Below are 25,319 nucleotides of genomic sequence, written 5' to 3'. Positions count from 1 at the left end.
GGAGGTCCTTTAGCTCACTAGGAACTCGCATCTAGCCCGGGGTGATGTGACAGATGCCGGAGTGAGCAGACACGGCTCCCCGGGCGGCACAGCGCGCAGTCCTCCTCCTGTACACGGGCACAGCATGAGTGTGTGGCGGCTGTGAGCCGTGCCCGCACCCCCGCTCAGCCCTCCCCCGCTCTCACCAGTCAGGCCCCCGGCAGAGAAGCGCAGAGGGATGGTGGTAGTTTCGGGGCAGTTTGGAAGCCGAGGGACCCCGGATGATGCCATGTCGAGCTCTGATGCTGAAGATGAGTTGATCGAGCCAGCTACCCCCACCCCGAGCAGCGCCACCTTCTCCCTGCACGGCAAGCTGCCCCCGCTGCAGGTAGGTGCCCCCGCCCCGCTCTCTGCCCGGCTGCTGCCCAGCCTTATTGTTCAGCTGGAGAAGGGTGAAGCCCGGCGCTGGCTGCCTCCTCTGCCCCGCCCCAGGCGGCCGCTGATTGGCTGCGTCAGCTCTGGGCGTGCAGGGATTGGTGCAGCCACATGGCAGTCAGCTGGACTCCTGAGGGGCAGTGCATGGGGACACTTGTAGCTGTGCAGCTCTGCTATGTACAATGCCAGGATTGGGAGATGGCAGGAGAGGGCACCTGTCTATGGCACAGACCAGCTTACCACTTCAAGGGGCAGTCTCATCACTTAGAGGGGCAGACTGATCACTGTCTAGAGACCAGGGGTAGCTTTAGCTTTGCCTGTCCAGGCATGATGGGAGTTGTAGTTTAAGAACAGCTGGAGAGCCAAGGTTCCCTACCCCAGATCTAGCGTTTATAGACCTTATAGAGAACCCCTGGCCTGGGACCCTGTCCTTGGGGGGAGTGACTGCACAGTGTGATTTCTGCTCTGGAGCTCTAAGCAATAACAGCTAATGCCTGGGCCCCCTGCTGTTCTACTGGTAAAATAAAGGGGATGCATTACCTATCTATAGAATAGATGAGAACTGTATGACTGTGGGGGTCCCCTGCCGATCACAGGGACGGGGGTCCTGGTATCTTAATAGAACGGTGGTGGCACATGGGTCCCACTTACTGTTTGTGGGACTTTTGGGACCCGAATGTTTTTTGTACTTGTAGTTTGCTGTTGTTGGAAACATGACGTCATATACGGGTCCATTTACTCAGAAAGATTATTATGTGGCAGATTATCTGACAAAGATTTGAAGCCAAAGCCAGGAATAGATTTGATAAGAGGAGAAATCTCAGTCTTTCTTTTATGACCTGTTCTCTGTTTATAGTCTGTTCCTGGCTTTGGCTTCAACTCTTTGGCAGATAATCTTTTTGTGTAAATGGACCCTTAGTGAAAGTTACATACAAGACTTTTGTTTTCTTCTTTGACAAAACAAGATGAAAGACTGGTAACATTTACAGCAATAACATCTGTCACTTTGACAGCATTAACCCCTTAGGGACCAAGCCTATTTGGACCTTAATGACCAGGCTCATTTTTCAAAATCTGACCTGTCCTAGCTCAGTGATGCTTTAACATATGCTAGCGATATGGTACTTTATGTTAGTGGCAAAATTTGGTCACTGTCTTGTGTGTTTTTTGTGAAAAACATAAAAATATTATAAAAAATTAGCACTTTACAAACTTTGAAATTCTCTGCTTCTAAAAAAAAGAAAGTCGTAGCACATAAATTAGTTACTAGGTCACATTACCGATATGTCCTCTTTATTCTGGCATAATTTCGTAAACATATTTTACTTTTCTTGGGTGTTACGGTGCTTAGAAATGTATCAGCAAATTACCAATTTTTCATGAAATTTCCCAAACTAATTTTTTTAGGGACCAGTTCTTTTTTTAAGTGTGTTTAGGAGGCTTGTATACTGGAAACCCCCATAAATGACCCCATTTTGGAAACTACACACCCTAAGGAATTAATCTAGGGGTATAATGAGCATTTTAACCCTACAGAGGCTGGAGGAAAGTAGTCACAATTAGGCCGTAAAAAAATGGAAAATAGCAATTTTCCAATAATATATTTAAGATTAGAGTATCTCATTTTCATAATAAACATGAGAGAAAATGCACCCCAAATTTTGTAACGCAGGTTTTTTTTAGTACAACGGTACCCCATATGTAGGCATAAACCACTGTATGGGCACACAGCAGGCCTCAGAAGAGAAGGAGTGTCATTCTAGTTACAGGCAATATGTGGGTGTTTACTGGCTATCTGGGGTGGTTACGAGCAGTCTGTGCCAATCTGGGGTGGTGACGGGCAATCTGGGGTGGTGATGGGCAATCTGGGGAGGTGAAAGGCAATTTGGAGTGGTTACAGGCAATTTGGGGTAGCTACGCGCAGTCTATGGCAATCTGGGATGGTTACGGGCTGTCTGGGGTTGTTACGTGCTATCTGGTTTGGTTACAGGTAATCTGGGGTGGTTATGGGTAATCTGGGGTGGTTACGGGTAATCCGGGGCACTTGACTTTGGTGACAGGGGTAAAAAAGTGCCGGCACCATTTGGAACAAGCAATCAGCGGTATATAGTATATACCGCTGATCGCTTGTACTGGGACCACACTGGGTAGTCCCCCTGATCATTGCCCCATGCTCTCTGTCACCTCCAGTGGTGGAGAGAATGGAGCATTGATCATTTTTAGGAATCCATCACTGTGAACAGAGTCTGTTCACAGTGATGGCGGCGGCCATCTTTGATTAGATGGCCGCCCAGGGAGGGGAGGGTCAGTGACCAGGTCACTAGGGTTAATTCTGGGGACAGGGGGGGACATGTTTTTATCTCCTCTCACTGTGGATTCACTGTGAGAAGAGATGAAAGTGTTTAGCTGCTCTGGCAATGTCCGTTACCGGTAGCCGCCGTTATACTGGTAATAACGGCGATCGCCGGTGAGGGGACTGGCCGGGACTGAGCCCACACTCTGCCCCAACCCCTCAGCTACCTCCGGTAGCTGAGAGGAGGGGGCTGCGGGCATTACCGGCGCCGCTGCACTATTCTGCACCATCGCCATAAAGAGCTGATGGCAGCAGAATAGAGCCCATTAGTGATCGCCGTAAAAATCCATATCGGCGGTCACTAATAACCTAATACATGTATTCTCTGGGTCACTACGGTTACGGCGATACCACATTTGTGTAGGTTTTTTTAACTATTATCGCTTTGGCGCAATAGAAACTATCTTCCTAGCAAAAACCCACAAAAACTGTTGCCACATTGCAAGATCCATAGTGTTCTTATCTTTTGCGCGACAGAGCTGGTTTTGGGCTTATTTTATGCGGGAAGATCTGTAGTTTCTATTGATACCAAGTTTTATATGTATATGACTTTTTGATCTCTTTTATGACGTATTTTCTAAAGTGGATTGATAAAATACAGCTATTCTGGTACTGTTTTTTAAAAAAAATTTTTACAGCGTGTGTCGTGCGATATAATTATTGATATTGTTTTATAGATTGGGTCGTTACGGACGTGGCGATACCAAATATGTATGTGATTTGTGTTTTTGATCGCTTTTGTGTAACTTTTTATTGTGTATGGGGAATGTAATGCATTTTTATTATGGGGGGAGGGCTGGGGGGTATTGTGTGTGTGTGTGTGGTGCACATTTTTCACTTTTACATTACTTTACATTTTACATTGTACATTACTTTACACTAGTGTACTACTGATCAGTGATCATTGATCATTGATCACTGATACAATACACTGCATTAGCAATGTAATGCAGTGTATTGTGTACACTTTCAGACAGGCATCTGCTCGGCCATACCTCTGTATGGCCGAGCAGAGGCATATCCATGGTGAGCCCAGGGGCCTTCATTAGAACCCCGGGATCACCATGGAGACCGTCGGGTGCCGGACTTCGCCACGGGACTTCTGATCAGGTCAGTATACCCGCGGCGCCTACCGGAACCCGTTAGATGTCGCTGTCATGCTTTGACAGCGGCATTTAACGGGTTAAACTGTCCGGAGCGCTGATCCCCCGCTCTGCAGCCGCCGCCGGACGCCAATTTATTCCGATGCGTCCGCCATTAAAAGGCTTACGCATCGGAATAAAGCCCATTAGTGGCCGCCGTAAAAAAAAAAAAAAGGCAGTATGGCGGTCACTAAGGGGTTAAAGTGTCACTGTGGTGAGCAGAGAACAAAGGATTACACAGCGGGACCTGTGTGAAAGCCGTATTCAGAGGTCAGAGACGTCAGTGCTGACTTCAGAGGAGATGGCCCGGTGATGTAGCTGTAAATTAACTCTTTGTTGTCCTGTTTTGGTGCCTCATCTCCTTCCACCCCCTCCCCTCTCCATAGAGAACAATGAAGACAGGGGGAGAGCTTCAAACTGCTTTCTCATGATAAAAATGCATTTTTCAGCTAATAAACCCAATTACAAAGTTTCTTAAAATCACCTGGACTATTGATTTCTGCAAAAATAAAAATAAAAAATTAAACGACAGGTACACTTTAAGGAGAATGAATCACCGCTTTGTAGTCTCTCTTCATCAGTTGTAATGACTAGAGATGGGTGCAACACCAGCATGCTCGAGTCCGATCATTGATTACCGATGGCTGAAGAAGACGGATGAAGCCCTTAGGCTGCCTGGAAAACATGGCCATAGACTGTATCCATGTTCTCCCTAGGGCTGCATCCTACTTCTTCAGCCACCAGTATTCAATGATCGGACTCGAGCATGCTGGAGTTGCGCCCATCTCTAGTAATGACATGTCCCTGTATGAATTAGATGAAGCTCATTGTCCTGTATGGCATAAACCTGTCTGCTAACAGTATTTTGTCATATTGACCCAGTAAACAACCCAGTCCAAGGTGTATCGGGTGCCAGAAAAGTGATGCTACATCATGGGCACCATTCCGTGTCATTGCTTCTTTATGATGGGGAAGATCATTCTCTTCTTAAACTTTCAAACCGTAGGTACACTGAGCTGAACGTTCGCTGGGGAAGTGTACCCCCTAGACTATGCACCATAAATGGGTACTCCAGTGAGAAAAACCCCAGATTTTAAATCAACCAGTGTTAGAAAGTCTTCCAGTACTTATCAGCTGTTGTATGTCCTGCAGGAAGTGGTGTATCCTTTCTAGTATTATACGGTGCTCTCTGCTGCCTGTCACGGACAGAGGGGGCAGCAGAGAGCGCTGTGTCAGACTGGAAAGAATACACTATTTCCTGCAGGACATACAGCAGCTGATAAGTACTGGAAGACTTGAAATTCTTAAATAGAAGTAATTTATCTGTATAACTTTCTCAAACCAGTTGATTAAAAAAAAAAAAAAAATCGCAGGAGTACCCCTTTAAGAGCTTATATAAACTGTGTTTTATTTAATAAAGAGAAACTGAAAACTAGACAGGACTACTGAATCATTGTGTACGTAACAAAGAATGAAAACAATTATATGGAAAATCATCTGGCATGATGTGGTATTTGGTTACCAATGGGGTGTATCTGACAGACCAGTAATAGAGATGAGCGAACCGGGTTGGGGTTCGAGTCCATCCAAACCTGAACGTTCGGCATTTGATTAGCGGGGGCTGCTGAACTTGGATAAAGCTCTAAGGTTGTCTGGAAAACATGGATACAGCCAATGACTATATCCATGTTTTACACATAGCCTTAGGGCTTTATCCAAGTTCAGCAGCCACCGCTAATCAAATGCCGAAAGTTCGGGTTCGGATCGACTCGAGCATGCTCGAGGTTCGCTCATCTCTATTCAGTACCCATACCTTTAAAGTGTCACTGATTTTTTTTTTTTTTTTTTTTTTTTTTTTTTTTTCCCCATTCTAAAAGACTTTCCCCAGGTCCCCCCCCCCCCCCTCTCTCTCATCCACTGCTCATTATCAGAAAATCTCGTCTTGTTTACATCAGACGTGCCCTTTCTAATTTATGGAAAGGGGAGGGGGAGGAGGAAGATTAGTTGCCAGCAGAGAACAAAGGATTACACCGTGGGAGCTGTGTGAAAGCCAGTATTCAGAAGTCAGAGAGGTCAGTGCTGACTTCAGAGGAGATAGCCCTGTGATGTAGCTGTAAATTAACTCTTTGTTGTCCTGTTTCAGTACCTCCTCTCCCTCCACCCCTCCCCTCTCCATAGAGAACCATGTAGACAGGGGGGAGGGGGGCTTCAAACTGCTTTTTCATGATAAAAATGCATTTTTCGGGTAATAAACTCAATTACAAAGTTTCCTAAAATTACCTGTACTATTGATTTCTGCAAAAAAAAAATAAAAAAAATAAATAAATAAATTAAACGACAGTGACAGTTTAAAGCGTTTTTTTTTTTTTTTTTTTTTGGGGGGGGGGGGGCATAATTAACTGATTGCGTGTCCATCTGAACCCGATCATTCGGTATTTGATTAGCGGTGGCTGCTGAAGTTGGAAAACATGGATATAGTCGTTGGCTGTATCCATGTTTTCCAGACAACCTTAGAGCTTTATCCAACATCGGATGGACTCAAGCATGCTCAAGGTTCGCTCGTCTCTACTAACTAGAAGTCTCCACTGACAAATAATTAGACAGTCCTTGCAGATCTGTGCCAGTGAGATTACACTGCTCTGAAGGAGACATTAGTATTGAAGCTTGCCATGTCTTTACATAAGCGGAAGGAAAGCGTGGGGCACAAGGGTGGGCGCCTGCCTGCGGCATATGGTGTTTTCCTTTCTTTTGCGAGTTGTAAAAAATAAAGCTAGGAAATAATCTAGTATAAATAGTTTTTTCCTCCGATATTTTAAATAGAGATCAGTGTAGCTGTGTGTCTGAGACATAACTACATGGATATAAAGGTTTAATGGAAGTATCCCTTTCCCTGTACACTCTGGGATACATATGCTGAACAGAAATCTCTGGAAATAAATTAGTGGTAGTGACATGATATTTCAGCACTTTCCCGAGGACAGATCATATACACCGCCTGCCCCCATCCCTTTCCCACTAGCACCGCCAGATGCATATGCTGCGGATGTCCTGGAAGCTCTGCCTGTGGAATCCATTCCAATGAAAACAGCCTGGAACAATATCCCAGGCCTTATGCTGACAGCCCAGTACAGCGGGCGATAGTTCCTGGGGTGATGACCTGGGTGACACATGGGTTCTCATTACTGGCTGCTTCACTGAGACAGTAATACTGCTTATAAATGGAACATTGCCGATACATTCTCAGACATGCTGCTGAATGTCTCAAGCCTAGACAAGCCTCCCCATATACTTTTCCTTTATCAGCTCTGTTTACATGTTATTTGTTAACATTCGGGTACGTGCACACTGCAGAATCCCAACTGAACCCCAGGCGCAGATTCCGCAGCTCGCACCCGCTCGTGGACTCTGGTGGCCGCGCACATCTCCGCAGCTCCCATAGACTCCATTCCATGGTTTGCCAGATTCCGCCGTCCTCCTAAAGAATGAACCCGCTCATTGTTTGGGTGGATGGCGGAATCTGTGAAACCATGGAATGAAGTCTATGGGAGCTGCGGAGATGTGCGAGCTGCGAAGATGTGCGCGGGTGCGAGCTGCGGAATCCGCGGCAGGCGTTCAGACGGGATTCCGTGGTGTGCACGTACCCGTACACAGCACAAATAGTGGCCAAATGTGGAACTGCAGTGTATACAGAGATTCTCATAGCTCTGGTGCTGTAGCCCTACCCTCCTTCCACTTCAGGTCACTAACTTGCAGCCAGATATGTCCCCTCCTAATTTCAGCCAAATATGCCCCCCAAGCAGATATTCAGCCATATATATATATATATATATATATATATATATATATATATATACACACCCCCCCCTTGCAGCCAAAAATGCCGTCCAGATTTGGGCATATATTTATGTATATATAGGCTGTATAATTGTATAGCCACTTTTGATATGCGTGCACATGTTTAGATGCAGGCAGAATAGCACAGTAAAGCATGAAAAAACAAAATCAGTGCTTATTGACTGGCTAGCACTGTTAGCCAATCAGACTGCTGCTCTAGTCAGCTGCTAAGCTTTGGATTAGAAGAAGGCCTGGCGCATGCGCAGTCATATGCTTTGCCATCTAAGTATGGGTACGATGATATAGCACATTTATAGTGCAATCCTAATAGGATCTGGGACATAGCTCAGCCTCAAGGTCCTGACGTCATTATACCAGCCAGCAGCTGAGTGATGGAGTGGAACAGGAAAATGAAGACTCAAGGCCAAGCAGATCATGTGACCAGTGCAGCTCTATGGGAGAACAGCGATCCTGGATAGGTAAGTATGCTTTTAAAGTGTTAATGGTGGTTAACATAGTTAATGCCCTGGAGATTGATTTCCCCCTAATACCCCTTTAAGACAGTGATTTTGTGTGTTGTTTAAAAGAAAGCAGATGACTTCCCCCCCCCCCATGTGCCTACAATATTAAGCCCTAAATGAACACTGTCATTAATTATAAATAATGTTCCATCAGCAAGGAAAGTGATATACTGTGCACATCTGTGCAATTTAATTTTTTTTTGCCCGTTTTCTATATAAAATATAACGCTATAATTTTGGCCACTAGGTGTCTCACTTACTGGAAACTGCAGACAAGGCTCCGTCACTAAGGCCATGTGGTCTTCAGTAACAGGAAAAAGAGACAGAATGCAGGAAGTCTCGGCTCTCTCTCAGCAATTAATATGGCAATTAATTATGCCACCAGCTCCTATTCCCAAAAGCTGCATCCCAGAGATCAATGCTAAGTCAGAAGTATAAAGGTGCGTTAACACGAAACGATAATTGGCCCGATCGTACGATTAACAATGTCGGAGTAACGATTTTTTTTTTCATAACTATCGGCGTTTAGACGGAAAGATATATCGTACGGAAAATTCGCTTTGCGATTGTTTCGCGATCTCTTAAGCCTATCTCACACATTGCTTAACCCTTTGAGGACCAGGCCCAAAATGACCCAGTGGACCGCGCAAATTTTGATCTTAGTGCTTTCGTTTTTCCCTCCTCCCCTTCTAAGAGCTCTAGCACTCTGTTTTCTATCTACAAGCCATGTAAGTGCTTGTTTTTTACAGGAATAGTTGTACTGTGTAATGGCGTCATTCATTTTACCATAACATGTATGATGGAATTCCAAATATATTATTTATGAAGATATAAATAGGTGAAATCGTAAGAAAGAATGCTATATGGTAACGTTTGGGGGGTTCCTGTGTCTACGTAATGCACTATATGGTAACAGCGACATGATACCATTATTCTATAGGTCAGTCCGAACACAACCATATGCAGGTTACACAGATTCTCTAATGTTATATATATTTTTTTATGAAATCCTTTTTTTTGGCAATTAAATATTAATAAAATGGGCCTATTGTGACGCTTATAACGGTTTTATTTTTTCACCTATGGGGCTGTATGGGTTGTCATTTTTTCCGCCATGATCTCTAGTTTTTATTAATACCATATTTGTGAAGATCGGACGTTTTGATCACTTTTTATTGATTTTTTTTAATATATAATGTAACATAAAATCGGTAATCCGCGCACTTTTTCCCCTCTTTTCGTGTACGCCGTTTACCGGTCGCAATGACGCTTGTTATATTTTAATAGATCGGACAATTACGCACGCTACGGTATATTATATGTTTATCTATTTATTCATTTTTATATGTTTTATTTATATAATGGGAAAGGGGGGTGATTTAGACTTTTATTGGGGGAGGGGTTTTGGGGTAGTGTGTTAGTGTTTTGAACTTTTTTTTTTTTACACTTTTGAAGTCCCTTTGGGGGACTTCTACATACAATACTTTGATTTCTACACTGATGAATGCTATGCCATAGGCATAGCATTGATCAGTGTTATCGGCGATCTGCTCATTGAGCCTGCCTGTGCAGGCTCAGTGTAGCAGAGCGCCGATCGGACCGCATGGAGGCAGGTAAGAGACCTCCAGCAGTCCGTTTCAACGATCGGGACCCCCGCAGTCACACTGCGGGGGTCCCGATCGGTAAGTGACAGGGGACTCCCCCTGTCACTTACACTTAAACGCTGCGGTCGCGCCGCGATCGCGGCGTTTAAGGGGTTAATGACACGCGGCAGCGCGATCGCTGCAGCGTGTCATTACCGGTGAGGTCCCGGCTGCTGATTGCAGCCGGCCCCCACCTGCTATGAAGCGCGCTCCGCTCCGGAGCGCGCTTCATAGCGGGAATAACACCCATGACGTAAGGTTACGTCATGGGTCGTCTGGGGACAGACTTCCATGACGTAACCCTACGTCCAGGGTCGTCTAGGGGTTAAATCGGCGATCGACTGTTTACACGGAACGATTTGCTAATTTTTTGCGAACTATGAACGACGATTTGATAACATGTTGAAAGATCAAAATGAATGATTTCTCGTTCGTCGTTTGATGCGTTTACACGTACGATTATCGTTCGAATTCGATCATTATCGTGCAAATTCGCACGATAATCGTTACGTGTAAACGCACCTTAATAAAGAAAATATAAGGAAATTTGGAGGGATTCTTATTTTCATTCCTATGTGATAAAATCTTCTGGGACTGAAGCATCTTACATTTCTGTAGGAACAGTCAGTTTCAGTGTTACAGATAAAATGCCACACTTGATGTATATGACTTTTATTTATTTATTTATTTTTATTCATTATTATGGGTTAGTGACCTTTCCTGAGCAGTTTTTTTTTACAGAATTTAGATATCTGCTTTTCAGCAAGCACCATGCACAACAATAGACAAAAACTGCTCCATTGACATGAATGGAGAATGTGACTTTAAGAGATGTCATTCCATAGGGAATTTGTTTATCAGTTGGTGTCACCTTTCACTGTAATAATGTACAGATCACTTTACAGTAGCCTCCTCCTTATCTTCTTAGTAGTCTTACCTTATTAATAGGCTTTGTGGTGAGAGTGTACACTTTTAGGATTATTTTAAAGGGGTTATCCAGCCCTACAAAAACATGGCCACTTTCTTCTAGAGACAGCCCCACTCTTGTCTCCAGTTTGGATGCAGATTTTGCAACTTGGTTCCATTGAAGTGAATGGAGTTTAATTGAAAACTACACCTGAACTGGAGACTGGAGTGGTGCTGTGTCTGGAAGAAAGTGGCCATGTTTTTGTAGCGCTGGATAACCCCTTTAAAATATAAGGAAGAGATCTCTGTTTTATAGGAAGCATAATAGATTTGGCCAGGAGCATCACACAGCAATGTGACCTTCTGCTCATACTGAGGAAGAATAGAGAACCGGGGACAGAAGGAAACTGCAAATCAGGAGAGTTAGATATTCTAAAACAGGGGGATCGCCCATGATGAGTTGGGGCATATTACAATACTCTTTACAAGGGTAGGGACAGTAACTAAGCTGTATGTGGAGGGGTACATGGGGCCACTCTGGGGGGCATATGAATTTTCTATATGGTGAGGGGCACTGCACTTTGTATGGGGTATATGGCAGGATTCTATATGGGGATCAAAGAACTTTAAACTGGAGAGACATGTTGCTGTACTCTAAATGAGTGGACATAGTTGCCCCGGTACATGTGACTGACACTCCTGGGGAAATGTATGGCTGACTACAACTTCTACTATTGGTACCAGCAGGCCTGCAGTGATCAGCTGATCATTCCTATCAGGGGTGGTCATAGTCCCATCTATTACAGCTGCTGATAGCATACAGACCTGCCGCACTGTGTATACAGACAATGTAGGTAGGATTTGTATGGCTGACATAGAAGACCACGTCGTTTAAAAAGAATAACCTTCTGTATTTTACTGAATCTAATAAATAAAAATAAAATGACTTTCCCTATAATATAGTTACATTGCTGTAAATGTAATGCATTGACAGTCCCCTTTCCTTTCATTCCTCTCCCTATGCAGTACTTGGACAATGCAGTATATTGTAAGCTCTATGAATTGTTCTATTGTGGACTTTTTTTTTTTTTTAAGGTGAACACTCTGTTGTTTATTGTGCTTGTGGCTAAAAGTGTGAACACAATTGGATATATGAAGCTACTGAGTATACTTGCTGTATGCCATTCATACCAACAATTCAATAATTATATTGTTATTATTTAGGTTGAAAACCTGTCCTCATGAAAATGCTTTAATATTGCTGCTGGAAGAAGTACGTTGTTCTTTATGCTTCTGCAGCTTCCTGAAGTCATTCCGCTAAGTGTGGGAGGGATGTGCTTCACCACCAGGCTGTCTACACTTCAGAGGTATGAAGACACCATGTTGGCTGCCATGTTTAGTGGACGCCATCACATCCCAACGGATGCCGAGGGCAGATACTTCATTGATAGAGATGGAACATACTTTGGGTAAGCAAGAGTATGGGTGTTAACCAGCTTACTGTTTGGAGAGCTAGGGCCTAAGTATGTGATTGGGCGACTAGTTACTATCACAGTACATACAGATATGTTCTTCTTTAACTTGTCTCTGAACCCTACGTATCCCAGAATGTATGGTCAAAATGTTAGTGTACCTAAACTTTCAGCAAACTTTTGACGTGTTGTAGAGACAAGCTAGACGTTTGGAACAGTGGGAGTCTGCCTGTTGAGCGGAGTGCCGTGCCCCTTCCTTTTTGCTTGTCTCTCTTTGGAAAGTCAAGTGCGGAGTATATGGACTTAAAGGGGTTATCCAGCGTTAGAAAAACATGGCCACTTTCTTCCAGCTTGGGCGGGGTTTTGTAACTCCTTTCCAATTTAAGTGAATGAAGCTTAATTGCAAACCCCACCTGAACTGGAGACAAGAGTGGTGGTGTCTTTGGAAGAAAGTGGCCATCTTTTTCTAAGGGCCATATTGTACGTAATAAACATCTAATTGTGAACATTTTCTAATGTTGAACAAACCAGTCAAAATGTTTGGGTTCTCTATTGGTTTCAGGGTTCCTGGACCTATTGGTCTCTCCTTTTCTTTCAATAGAGATGTTGGGAATCTGAAGATACCTAGTGTGTCATGTCTACAGTTTATTGTCCATGCTTTCTTCTATGGATTGTGCATTTTTACTGGAGTATGTACTATACTGTTTATGTACTGTTTGGTTGCGCAATTTGTTATGTATACTGGCGCATTGGAGTGTTATTGTTTGTTTTTCCCTGTTTTTTCTCTAAAGAGGTTTTTTTTTAAAAAAAGTTTGAGTTCTGCAACATTATCTGAACCCGAACGCTCAGCATTTGATTTTTCGAGGCTGCAGAAGTTGGATCCCGCCTAGGAAGCCTTGGAAAACATGGATATAGCCACTAGTGTTCCCTAGATACCTGGATACAGCCACTGGGAGCCCTAGGGTGTCATCCATCTTCTGCAGCCACAGGGAATCAAGTGCTGAGCTTTTGGGTTCGGATAACGTTGCAGAATCCGAACATTTTCACATGTTCGCTCAACACTAGAAGTGAATTCAGACCCATTCACGCTAAGCAAAAGTGGTGGAGCCTGCACTGCGGACGTTGCTTGGAATTCTGCCCGTTGCATTGATTCAGTGGGATTACTTAAAGGGGTAGTCCACCCAAAAAAATTTTCTTTCAAATCAACTGCTACCATGAAGTGCCAGAGATTTGTAATTTACTTCTATTAAAAAATCTCAAGCCTTCCAGTACTTATCAGCTGCTGTATGCCTAACAGGAAGTTGTATTATTTCCAGTCTGGAGAGCAGGAGAGGTTTTCTATGGGGATTTGCTCCTGCTTTGGACAGTTCCTGACATGGACAGAGGAGGCAACAGAGAGCACTGGGTCAGACAGGAAAGAAAACACCACTTCCTGCTGGACACACAGCAGCTGATAAGTACTGGAAGACTTAAGATTTTTTAATAGAAGTGAATTACAAATCTCTGGCACTTTATGGCACCGGTTGATTTGAAAGAAAATTTTTTTGGTGGACTACCCCTTTAAGCTCCTCCGCTCTCCAGCCAAAGAATTGACATGTGTTTCAGCAGTGTGGCTGGACCTACCTGACATACAGATAGATTTCTTCACCATCATATAAGAGCACTGCCTCATGTTACATGTGTATATTCTTCTGCCCGCAGTTCTTACCTGTTACACAGCTCCTGAAATAAACAGGCCTGTCAGGACTTGCAGACGTTTGTTTAGCGCCTCTTAATCTCTGGGGCCTATGGGGCAGACATATCAGTGTCTAGTGATGCTGGGAGCCGCAGTTATTCTACACAGGAAGGGGCACACAACACTCGGCTCACTTGTTTCCTGACATAATTCTCATTCCTTGGTTCCAGCACACTTCATAGCCTTGTGGGAAATTCCCTTCATATTAATGCTTTCCAGGATTAATACAAACAAAGCAACAGGAGAAGGGAAGTGAAGGGAATCGAATACAGAGCGTCACTTGTGAACCTCTCCGCACACACTTCCTGACCATTTGTAGTGGGTGAAAAAGATCAATAAACGGCCAGAAAGAAAAGGGAAACTAGTTGTTCTCTAACTGACTGAAAAACGAGTGGGAAATCCTAAGAATGGCTGCCACGTTATCGGACCTTGCCTCATTGCTCTGTGTCCAGATGAGGCCTACAACTGCCTGTATTCTATTGGTGTGCTGAATCTAATATATTTTTACTTATTCCATTTATCATTAAACTAGACAATAAAGAGTCTCTGTCGCAAATTTTTTTTTTTTAAATCAACAAGGGTTGTGGCTGCAAGTAGTTTTGCAATATACTAAATTTTTTTGTTTCCTATGTTTAAAGGGAATGCGCTCGCCTGCTCCTCGTTCTCCTGCCCGCTGCCAATGCTACTACATGTGCCGACAGGGAGCGAGGAGGAGCGGGTAAGTGCAGGGAGGCTGCGGGGAGCCGCTAGGGGGCGGCCCGGGCGATCGTCAGGGCGGCCCATAGGAGACAGCGGCGGTCTGCTGCCACTGCTCCTTTTACATGGAGTCGTTGCCAGGCTGATCGTTGGTGTTTCAACCTGTTAAAAGACAGCGATCAACCGACATCGCTATGTGTAATAGGGCCTGTTGTGTCTGTGTTGATAAGAAAAGGCTGCTGAAAAGTGATCTGTATAGCATTGCAGCAGCATGTGACCCCAGTAGATAGCAGCTCCCTGTGGAATGCCCGCTTGAAAGGTCACAGAGTGCACTCAGTAATGTTTCACATTCATCTCAAGGGGACAGTAAAGCATGTCACTAAATGCTGTTAAAACAGCTCAGGCAAGATGGTAGCCACTATAACAATGTACAAAATATATCAGAAAATGGAAACTGACTAAAATGATCTGTCTCATTTAAATCAACACTATACATATGGCCACTAGGTGTCTCCCTTCCTGTCAAACTGTGGTCCGTGTGCCCTCTGTGACGATATTTGGTGTTTTCTCTGTTCACAGAAAGAGATCAAACACAGGAAGTCCCAGTTCTTTGCACGCTCACAGACGTCACTTGGTATTGATTGACAGCCATTTCTGACAAGTCTTTACTGCTGCGCATCCACATTCAGTAGCATAGAATCCCGGGAGTGCTCACATTGTATGGTCAGCTCTCCTATGCCACTGCACCAAAACTTCTGTAACCACACAGGGACATTATACTGACTGAATTGTTACATAACAAAGAGCATTGGCTCCTGGTAAGCTTCAGAGTTAATATAATTAGCAAAAGTTTATTGCCCTCAGTTGCTACACAAGCATGATAAACAAGTGTCTTTCCTTGCGTGAACGCACAAAGTACTGGGACTTCTGTGTTTGATCTTTTTTTTTTTTTTTGAACAGAGAAAAGACCAAACCTCTGCACAGAGGGAGCATGGACCACAGTTTGTCCATGTATAATGTTGATTTAAACATAGAAAACTTTAAAAAAATATATAATAAAGAGGATATATTGCAAAACTGCTTGCAATCACAAACCCCTGTTGATTTGCAACCCCTGTTGATTATTTATTTATTTTTTAAAGAAGGGACAGTAAGGAATTGACATGTCAGTTCTTTGAGCAGAGGAGAGCGAGACATCATATTGAGGCAGGCAGGATTCCGATTGGAGTCTGCAGCATGAATTCCACTCGGAGGGACTAAAAAAGCATTGTCCCTGGACAGCCCCTCAGCATCATTTACCTGGGCATTGACTTTGTAAAACCTTATGTAGAGCTGAGACTGGCGTTCGTGCAGAATCCTGCTGGAGTAATGCATTCGGTGTATCTTTGGCTGTCTGAAATCTGTTTCGGCTTTGAGCTGTATTACGTATCCATTATAATTTCTGTCAGTTACTGCTATATATTATAGTAAATCTTCCTGCTTAACCTGCTCACTTATCTTAAGGGTGCCTTCACACCTAGCGACTCGCAGCGTAAATTACGCTGCAAGTCGTCTAGGTCCTGGCAGATCACTTTCACTACATACACGCAGCGGTCTGAACGACCGCTGCGTGTATGTAATTCTGCCGGCCCCTTAACCCCTTCAGCTTCCCGCTCCTGCTCTGTATACATTACCTGTCCTCTCTGCACCGGGTCCCGGCGTACTGCTCTCCTGCCCGGCCAATCAGTGGCTGCGGCTGGGCAATACACTGATTGGCCGGGCGGGAGAGCAGTGCGCCGGGACCCCGTGAGGTAATGTATACAGTGGAGTGGAAGCGCTAGGCGGGCGGCAGCTGAAGGGGTTAAGGGGCTGGCAGAATTACATACACGTAGCGGTCATTCAGACCGCTGCGTGTATGTAGTGAAAGTGATCTGCCAGGACCTGGACGACTCACAGCGTAATTTACGGTGCGAGTCTCTAGGTGTGAAGGCACCCTAAAGGTGTAAGAGCGCCTAAGAAAGTCTAAATGAGACTTTCTCATAATCTATGGGTCATTCCCCCCTCTATGAGGAGAGTCGAATGGTGCTGAGCCAAAACGAAGGGACACAAAGCTCCGCTGATTACTTCTGCCCCTTCATTTTAGCACCAGGACCCCTTTAAGCCAAAACTTCTGATGTGCCACTATGACGTGTCAGATGTTTGTGAGGAAGAAGTGTAATTATGAGATTTCCCTGGAGTCCTCCGCCTGTACGGTAGATCTGGGGGTAATAGCCTGCTTTATGACTGTCTCAGCTGCTCTGGGATGGATCTCTTGGTGTAGAGGCACTTGTATCAGGTAATATGACACAGGAAGGCAGATCCATGTTCTCTATAGGTTTATTGTTGGAGTTACAATTAATCATTTATATGTTAACATTTAGAGTTTATTGTTGATTAACAAAATGCTTGTGTTTTAGGGACATATTAAACTTTTTACGCTGTGGTGAGCTCCCTCCAGGAAACCGTGTCAAAATGGTATACAAGGAGGCTCAGTACTATTCCATTGGGCCTCTCCTGGACCTCTTGGACAAGATGCAGCCGCTTACTGGAGAAAAAGTCAGGCAAGCATTCCTGGACTTAATGCCTTATTATAAAGGTAAGTAAATGTTTGTCTTCTTACCAAATAACAAAAAAAAACGAAAACCATCTAAAACGAAAAAAGTATAAAGCTCTGTTCACACTTTCCTTTTCCACTATGTGTAACAAATGTATTAGGAAAGTTCCTAAGATAGACACTGAACCCTGACCTATTGGCCCAGACGATGCTTAGCCAACATAAGTCAGCATCCTTTTTTTCACGATGTAAAATAGCTTAGCATTTAGAGGCAGTGTAAGCTATAACATTTAACATACTTTTTTTTTCCCTATTGAGCAGACTAGCTATTTGGGTTCGGCAATGTTCTCCGAACCTGAGCTTGCGGCATTTGACTCCTGGTGGCTGGAGTAGTTGGATGCAGCCCTAAGGTTGTATCTATGTTTTGCAGGAATCCATAGGGCGGCATCCAACTTCTTTAGCCATCGGAAATCAAATGCTGCACGCTCGGGTTCGAAGAGTGTTGCTAAACACAAACAGTTCAAGTCTGTTCAACACTACCTATGAGCAATGTATGCTTCTGTATATGTATTTATACAATGGTGTATGTCAGAGCCTTCCATCATAGTTATATATTAGGATTGTTATCCTGACATATACCTCCAGTGACAGGCAATAATAGAGCTTGAGTATAAGAGGTTTTCAATGGCTTCCTTGCTGAGTCCAGCACCAGCGCTCAGGTCAGTCCAGATCCCTCATAAACAAACAAGAAAATGTCCAGAAGGGCCTTGGCCCAAACCTGCAGAATAACCAGTAGGGGAAGAATAGGGGTGGTGAAAGAAACAGAGGAAGAGCTAAAGAGGGAGAAGAAAAGAAGGAATGGGGATAAAATGTGGGAAGAGAGGAGGAAGAAGGAAAAAAAAAAAGGTTGGTGGAGGGGAGGGACTGGGAAACCTTTCATTGGGTATTAGAGTCTTTGGTTCCGAAGTATCAGTAAACTGGTCCCAGTAGTACCATGTCCGGGAGAAGCGGGCAGGGAACACAGGCCCTTGCAGCATTGACCAAGTGTCACAGTACAGAGTGGCGATATGTCTTGCGTGGTATTTTTGAGATATGCAGGAGGAAGAATGCTGGGATAAAGGGTACCTTATATTCCATAAAGGTAGAGGCTAAACTGCCTTTCTCACTGCAGTTCCTCCAGCATAGTGGCAATACTTCAGGAAAAATCCTGTGAACTTGGGTAGGAATACGGTGGTGACTCAAAGGAAGTTAGAGAGCGACCAAAAGAAGAGAGAGATGAGAGAGAAGACAAAATTGTGAAGTTGACAGGCTCTCTAGAACCCGAGAGGACATGGGTACAAGAGGTCTGTAAGAGCTGTTAGGGACAGGCATGAGGAGGCCTGAAGGAAAAACCTGGCTCTAAAGCTGCCTGTCTTGTACCATTTACGAAACCCCCTGGTTACTTCTGCTGGTGATGCTTTCTCCCTGTTCTGCTGATGCCATTCCGAACACACCGCAGGCTCAATGTATATGAACAGGGGTACCAGGGCCGACCAGAGTGCCGGTTATGGACTATGCAAGGCCATTGTGTAGCATTTTATTATTATTATTATTATTATTATTATTATTATTATTAATAATAATAATAATAATAATAATAATAATAATAATAATAATATATTATTATTTTATTTTATATATATTTTTTCTTTTATCTAAACCTGAGAAGCCCTTTAATGTTGAGAACATATAGAATATATATGTTGAGAACATATAGAACTTATAGAATTATAGCACAGAATAAGATGCCAGACACTATTGTTTTTTCCTTACAACTTTTCTGTGTATGATCTTGGTTACTTGTTACGTGTATGATCTTAGTTACGCATTGACAGAACGTTTCTTTTAAAGATCACTTGGAACGTATCATTGACATTGGAAAGCTTCGAGCTATACAGAGGAAGGCCAGGTTTGCCAAGCTGAAGGTTTGTGTCTTCAAGGAAGAGATGCCCATTACTCCATATGAGTGCCCACAATTCAACGCATTACGTTTCGAGAGGAACGAGAGCGAATCAAAGCACTTTGAGCATCACTGTGATGTGGACGTGTCTTTTGGGCCCTGGGAAGCAGTGGCTGATGTTTATGACCTTCTCCATTGCATAGTCAGTGATCTCTTGGAGAGAGGCATCACTGTAGAGCACCAGTGCATTGGAGTGTGCGATAAGCATCTTGTTAACCACTATTATTGTAAGCGCCCTATCTATGAATTCAAAATTACTTGGTGGTGAGAGGTTAATGCTGTTAGCAAAGGCAGAGGACCAAATACTATCAAACTGGTTGCACGACCAAATAGCTAGCAAGTAGCACTGAAGATGGCGCAGTCTGTAGCTACGCATAAGGCTCAGACCTTCAGCTGACGGAACTTATATTGCACAGTTTAGGAACAGAGACTGAGCCATCATTTCTGTGGGGTAAGAATGTACATTGAATGGTCATCAGTCAAGAAGAGTTATTGCCCCACTGCAGCACATAATAGCTAAATTGTATAATAAGAGTTATAATAATAATAATAATGTAGAGTAATACAGGAGACAGTAAGACCTGACACTAAGATACAATGTCAAATTTTGATTTCCTCCTGTTTAATGCCTATGTATTTATAATTGGGTTTTTCTGAGACCCTTCTCCGCATTAATAACTATATTTATAATTATTTTAAATGATTTTACATTGAAATAGTGTTTTATTTATTTCTTGCATTATATTAATGTTATGACTATTTTTTTCTGCAGCAATTATTTATGTCAAAATAAAAAATATACTGAAATTTGGTATATACTTTATTTTCTGTGTTATTTATTGAGACCAAACTACATCTCTGAGAACTGAAGGACAATCTTTTGAAAAGAGAGGTAGATTGTATATATGGTTAGGCACATTTAATGTCCAAAACTAGTGGAAATCAGTAGAATAATGAGTGCAAGCTTGAGTTTCAAAGTGTTATTTGGAAAAATGAACTGGAAGCTACTGCCACCTTGTGGGTGAAGACCGTAAGACAGCAGTGCGAAATGAAAATCAACCAGGAGTGTTATTTTCCTAACATGTTGTGGAAATTATAGAACATTTGCTGATAGATGATCTGTTCTTAATTCTGAAATTAATAATAATAATAATAATAATGGTATTTGTATAAAGAATATACACCACCATTAATAATGGAAGTATAAAAAAGTACAGTGCTACCTTGGTTTAAGAGTAACTTGGATTGAGAGCGTTTTGCAAGAAGAGCTCAGTTTTTCAAAATTGTAACTTGGTTTAAGAGCTCCCTGTACTGTTTAGAAAGGAAAGTCGGGGAGGGGCATGGTCTGCATAGCGTGGTCTTCAGCACTGTACTCTGACCCAGGGAGTCTCCCTCACCTTCCAAATCATAGCAGATCCACTTAAGGCTGGGGCTTGCATCTGGGGACAGGACTGTGGAGGTAATTTCTTCATAGCTGTAATCCCTCTCTACCTGGACAGAGAATTCTGCATTTATGTGCCCACATATGTCCTCATTCTTCATGCTCCCTGCGGTCTGTCAGCTCCTGTGTTACCCATCCTCTCCATTCCTGCTATAATGTGCCTACACTTACACTCCGCTATACACACTGCTGTATAAAAAAGTTTTTGTCTCTGTCCTGCAGAGTTCTGGGATTCTCACTTCCTAATTGGTCCTAGCTGAACTCACACCCCTTCCCCATTGCTGTCATGTGACCACATAGACTTCTGGCAACAGCCCTGCTTTTCTATTATAGCCTGTTTTACTACACTACTGCATTTTGGGGATCTGCAGCTTCATTCTGTATCTACAAACTGCTGTTGTTTTTTTTCATTCTTATGCACTTACCTTATACTCCACATGCTGCTTGGCTATACTCTACAGTAACTCATAATATGACATCCAGCTTTCCAAATGTTTTTTTTACCTGTTATTCAGAATAAAAAAATCATTATTTTTGGGGTGTAGAACCATTTCTCTGCATTTCAATGATTCCTTATGGGAAAATTTGCTTTGGTTTAAGAGTGATTTGGATTACAAGCACAGTCCTGGAACAAATAATGCTCGTAAGCCAAGGCACCACTGTACTTTTTTAAAACTGAATTTCCTATATATAGGCTGGCTGCAAAGACTTATGTGCTTACTCGTGTTCATTATATTTTGATTTTTCAGTTGCATGCATATTGTAGAATAGCAAAAATGGTATAAAACATTTCCCACATGCTGTGAGATGGCAAAAATTAATTAGATAGTTTTTCTGCTTACTCAGTGGCAGCAGGGAGAAGGAAGGGTGTTACACACCAAGCTAAAATGGGGACAGAGAGGGGAGTATACATGGAGGGCAAGTCACACAGGCTGTAGATATAAATGAAAGCACACTAAGCAGGAGATTTATGAAGGGGTGTAAATATACACCTGGTGTAAACTGCCCACAGCAACCAATCACAGCTCCTCTTATATTTTACCAGAGCTGAACGCTGAGCTGTGATTGGCTGCTGTAGGCAGTTTACACCAGGTGTATATTTACACCCTTTTATAAATCTACCCCTAAGTGTCCATGCCCTCATACAGGATCTGCAGCAGATTTGATGGTAGCTTTTTTTCTCCTCAAAGACTTTAATTTCACCCTAAACTCCTTCTCTAATCCAGAATCTTAATAGGGAAAGTAGAAGTCACATTGCTGCAACTCCTGGTGGAATGTCTCCAAATCCTCAGATGTGCAGGCTGCTTGCTGGCCTCTCCTGTCCTCTGGCGGCCTACTTTAAGAAACAGCACCCCCAAAGATAGATATATGTAAAACATTCCAAAAATAACAATAAACAAGCAACACATGAATAACACACATCCTTATACATCCTGTACAATATATACAAAGTCGATAAGTTGCTGCCTGGGACAGTCTTATTCACACCTCACATTGCTTAAAGTGGTTCTCTAACTGTTGGCTATAAACTCCTTATGGCACCTTGACTAATTCAATCAAAGTTTCCTCCGGTTCTCACACTGCATAAACCAGTCAGGACTCCAAAGCAGTTTTCTTTTGTGAATCAGATCATCGTTAACCCCTTCACATCAGCCATACGGCTATACACGTTTCTGCTGCACAGACCCCCATGCAGCAGCAACGCATATACTGTAAACTGTTCTTGCTTTGAAGGGGTTTTAATATGTGCAGGGCTGTTTTAATGCTATCGGCCCTGCACACATTATAGCCCTGAAACCCAGGAATGACATGCAGCCACTGTCCCGCAGCTTCCTGTCATTAACACCCTTAAACACTGCAATGCACAGTGATTGCAATGTTTAAGGTAGTCAGTGACAGGACAAGGACCTGTCACTGACTGATTGGGACACTGCGGGGGTCCCGATCACATGTGCCGACATGTAAGTCAGTTACCCCGTCATTTAGGATCTTCAATATGTGCATAGAGTCTGCAGTCAGTCAGACTCTAAGAACGGATTGCCGATAATACTGATGAATGCAATGCTATGGCATAGCATTCATCAGTATATGCAATCAGAGCAGTGCATAAATAAGTCCCTAATGGTGCGTTTAAACAGGCAGATTTATCTGACAGATTTTGGAAGCCAGGGATGGATTTGGAAAGAGTAGAAATCTCAGTCTATCCTTTATGACCTGTTCCCTGTTTATGGTCTGTTCCTGGCTTTGGCTTCAAAAATCTGTCAGATCAATCTCTCCGTGTAAACGCACCATAAGGGACTTATATATGCAATACAAAATGTGTAATCATGGTGCGAAAAATGACACCCCAACCAGCCCTGTAGGTAAAAAAATAAAAGCATTATGGCTCTTTGAAGACAAGGAGGCAACATTGCATCAATGACCTCGATCATAAAGGGGTTAAATAATCAGATAACATTTTTTATATATCATACAACAATGATGCAAAGAAAAAAACAAGAATCACATATGGTATGAAAAACAGACTGTGTAATCACATAACCACTGTGCTGTGGGGAATGAATATATAGAAAATTGTATCCCAAGTGTAGACTGAAGAAGATAGAAGAACAGACCAATAATAATTACAGGTAATGTGAATATGTTTGTGCACTCAGTGTGTGGTGCTGGTTAAAGTGATCTTAACCTTTTCACGACCATGGATCATTGATTCCTCAATGCCAAGGTCGTTTTTGGACATCATTATGATCCCTTAAACTGATGTCCCTATGTCTGCCCCCTCTCCTCTGTCCCCTGCTGCTGTCACAATCTTGTGACAGAGGCAGGGGAGAGAGGGGAGGGGGCAGACATAGGGACATCAGCTTATGGCGCGCTGAGAGTTGCAGTGGGTCCCTGGCTACCACTGATAGCCGGGACCCGCCGGGGATGACACAGACCCAGCTTCTACGCCTGTGTTATCCTCGATTGTAAATTAAGGCCGCTGCAGCATCAGGCACAGGTGGACTCTATTGACCAATTTGATAACTTTTGAAGTTGATTGGTCCCACTGGATTTTATTTAGGGGGGTCAGAGTACAAGAGGCTGAATGCAAATGTATGCTACACGCCAATAGATATTTATATATAAAAAAAAATTAAAACCATGTAAGATTTACCTTGAAGTTATAATTTAAAGGGGTTGTCCAAGATGAATAAAAAAACAAAAGAAAAACAGGCTACAACCTGAAATGATAAAATAAGAAAGTGCTTGCAGAGCCCGGTAACGTTGCTACGGTGCTTCGCCAGTCTCTGCTTACTTAATGACATGCTGTCAGTGCGCTTTTGATGACATTCCCAGACCACACTTTAGCCAGTCACACCCGCCTCATGCCAACTACCACCAAAGCCAATGACTGGTTGCGGGAAAGCCTGGGAATGTTATCCAAATTAAGTATGGAGAGTGTATCATCATGTATACAAAGGCATCAGAGCGGTGTTTCTGGGATTAGCAAGCAGATGACTGGTGATCTCAGACAAGCCATTTAAGCATTAAAAATACAGTATTCCATCCAATTTATGTTTATTGTAGTTCCGAATATTCTTTTGTGAACTATGTACCTTGAGCTCCCTCTGCTGGTGTATGAGTAGCATTTCAGTCTTTGGGACTGAAACAATAAGCGTAAACATGAGTTTACAAAAGGAAGACATGGTAGGACTCAATTTATACCATGTTCTTTCAACTATTAATAGTTTACAACTGGAATGAAACAAAAAAGGTATCCGATGTAGAGTACAGTATCTATAGACCCCTATGTGACGGATGTGTGTCCAGCAGGTTTATGTGTCCTTACCTTTTCTTGATGGTATTGTGGACTGCAGAACTTTTCAAAACAGGACATAATTAAAAAAAAAAAGGAAACCTCTCCTGCTTAGGAGAGTTCCCAATAAAGACAGAGGTGGCAGCAGAGAGCACTGTGTCAGACTAGAAAGAATACACCACTTCCTGCAGGACATACAGCAGCTGATAAGTACTGGAAGTCTTAAGATTTGTTAAATAGAAGTCAATTACATATCTTTTTTATACATTTATTTCCTCCGGAGTTCCCCTTTATTTAGAAGAGGTACTCTGAAGAGAAAAAAAAAAAAAAAAAAAAAAAGATTTGTTGATTTGTATTTTTTAATATTAACCCACAGTCCTATTTTTCTATTTTCTTGTGTGCAACAAAACCAATAAAAAAAAAAAATCACTCGGAAATCTATGGATACCGTAGACATTTACTTTAATAAGTGCAAAATACCAAAGCACGGAACAAATAAAGTACATGATGATGTATCAACAATACTAGACTAGTAGCAAAACTGGACACAATAGAGGTGTACGACTTATGAAGAGTGTTCTTCTGGGTTAAAGAAGCATTTTGCTGTTTTCGTGCACATATATTCACCCGGGCTGATCGTGTTTCTGGGGTTATTCAGCTGGAGAGCCAAGGTTCCCTACCCATATGTTAGAGCATTGGAATAACACTGCACAGTGGAACCACAATCAGACCCAGTGAGTATAAGTGCTAGTTTGCTGCCAGGGCCCTAATAATAATAATAAAAACAGCAGACTG

The 25,319-nt window shown here is 42.9% G+C and overlaps 1 protein-coding gene across 2 annotated transcripts; it reads left to right on the top strand.

Moving 5' to 3' along the window:
- Positions 1 to 20,056, top strand: KCTD7 (potassium channel tetramerization domain containing 7). Of its 2 annotated transcripts, none has more exons than XM_069972492.1 (4): positions 1 to 367; positions 12,113 to 12,282; positions 17,152 to 17,330; positions 19,179 to 20,056. In XM_069972492.1, exons 1-4 carry the CDS (start codon positions 218 to 220, stop codon positions 19,553 to 19,555), a joined length of 876 nt encoding a protein of 291 aa, XP_069828593.1. In that variant the 5' UTR covers positions 1 to 217; the 3' UTR covers positions 19,556 to 20,056. The 2 variants fall into 2 exon arrangements, with proteins under 2 accessions (XP_069828593.1, XP_069828594.1); XM_069972493.1 differs by having other exon boundaries at positions 280 to 367; positions 12,038 to 12,282.
- The last annotated feature ends 5,263 nt before the right edge of the window (positions 20,057 to 25,319 follow it).

This window comes from Dendropsophus ebraccatus, chromosome 5, assembly GCF_027789765.1.
Source record: "Dendropsophus ebraccatus isolate aDenEbr1 chromosome 5, aDenEbr1.pat, whole genome shotgun sequence".
Classification (NCBI taxonomy): domain Eukaryota; kingdom Metazoa; phylum Chordata; class Amphibia; order Anura; family Hylidae; genus Dendropsophus; species Dendropsophus ebraccatus.
The sequence above is the reverse complement of the archived record's forward strand: the minus strand, read 5'-3'. Positions and strand labels throughout refer to the sequence as shown.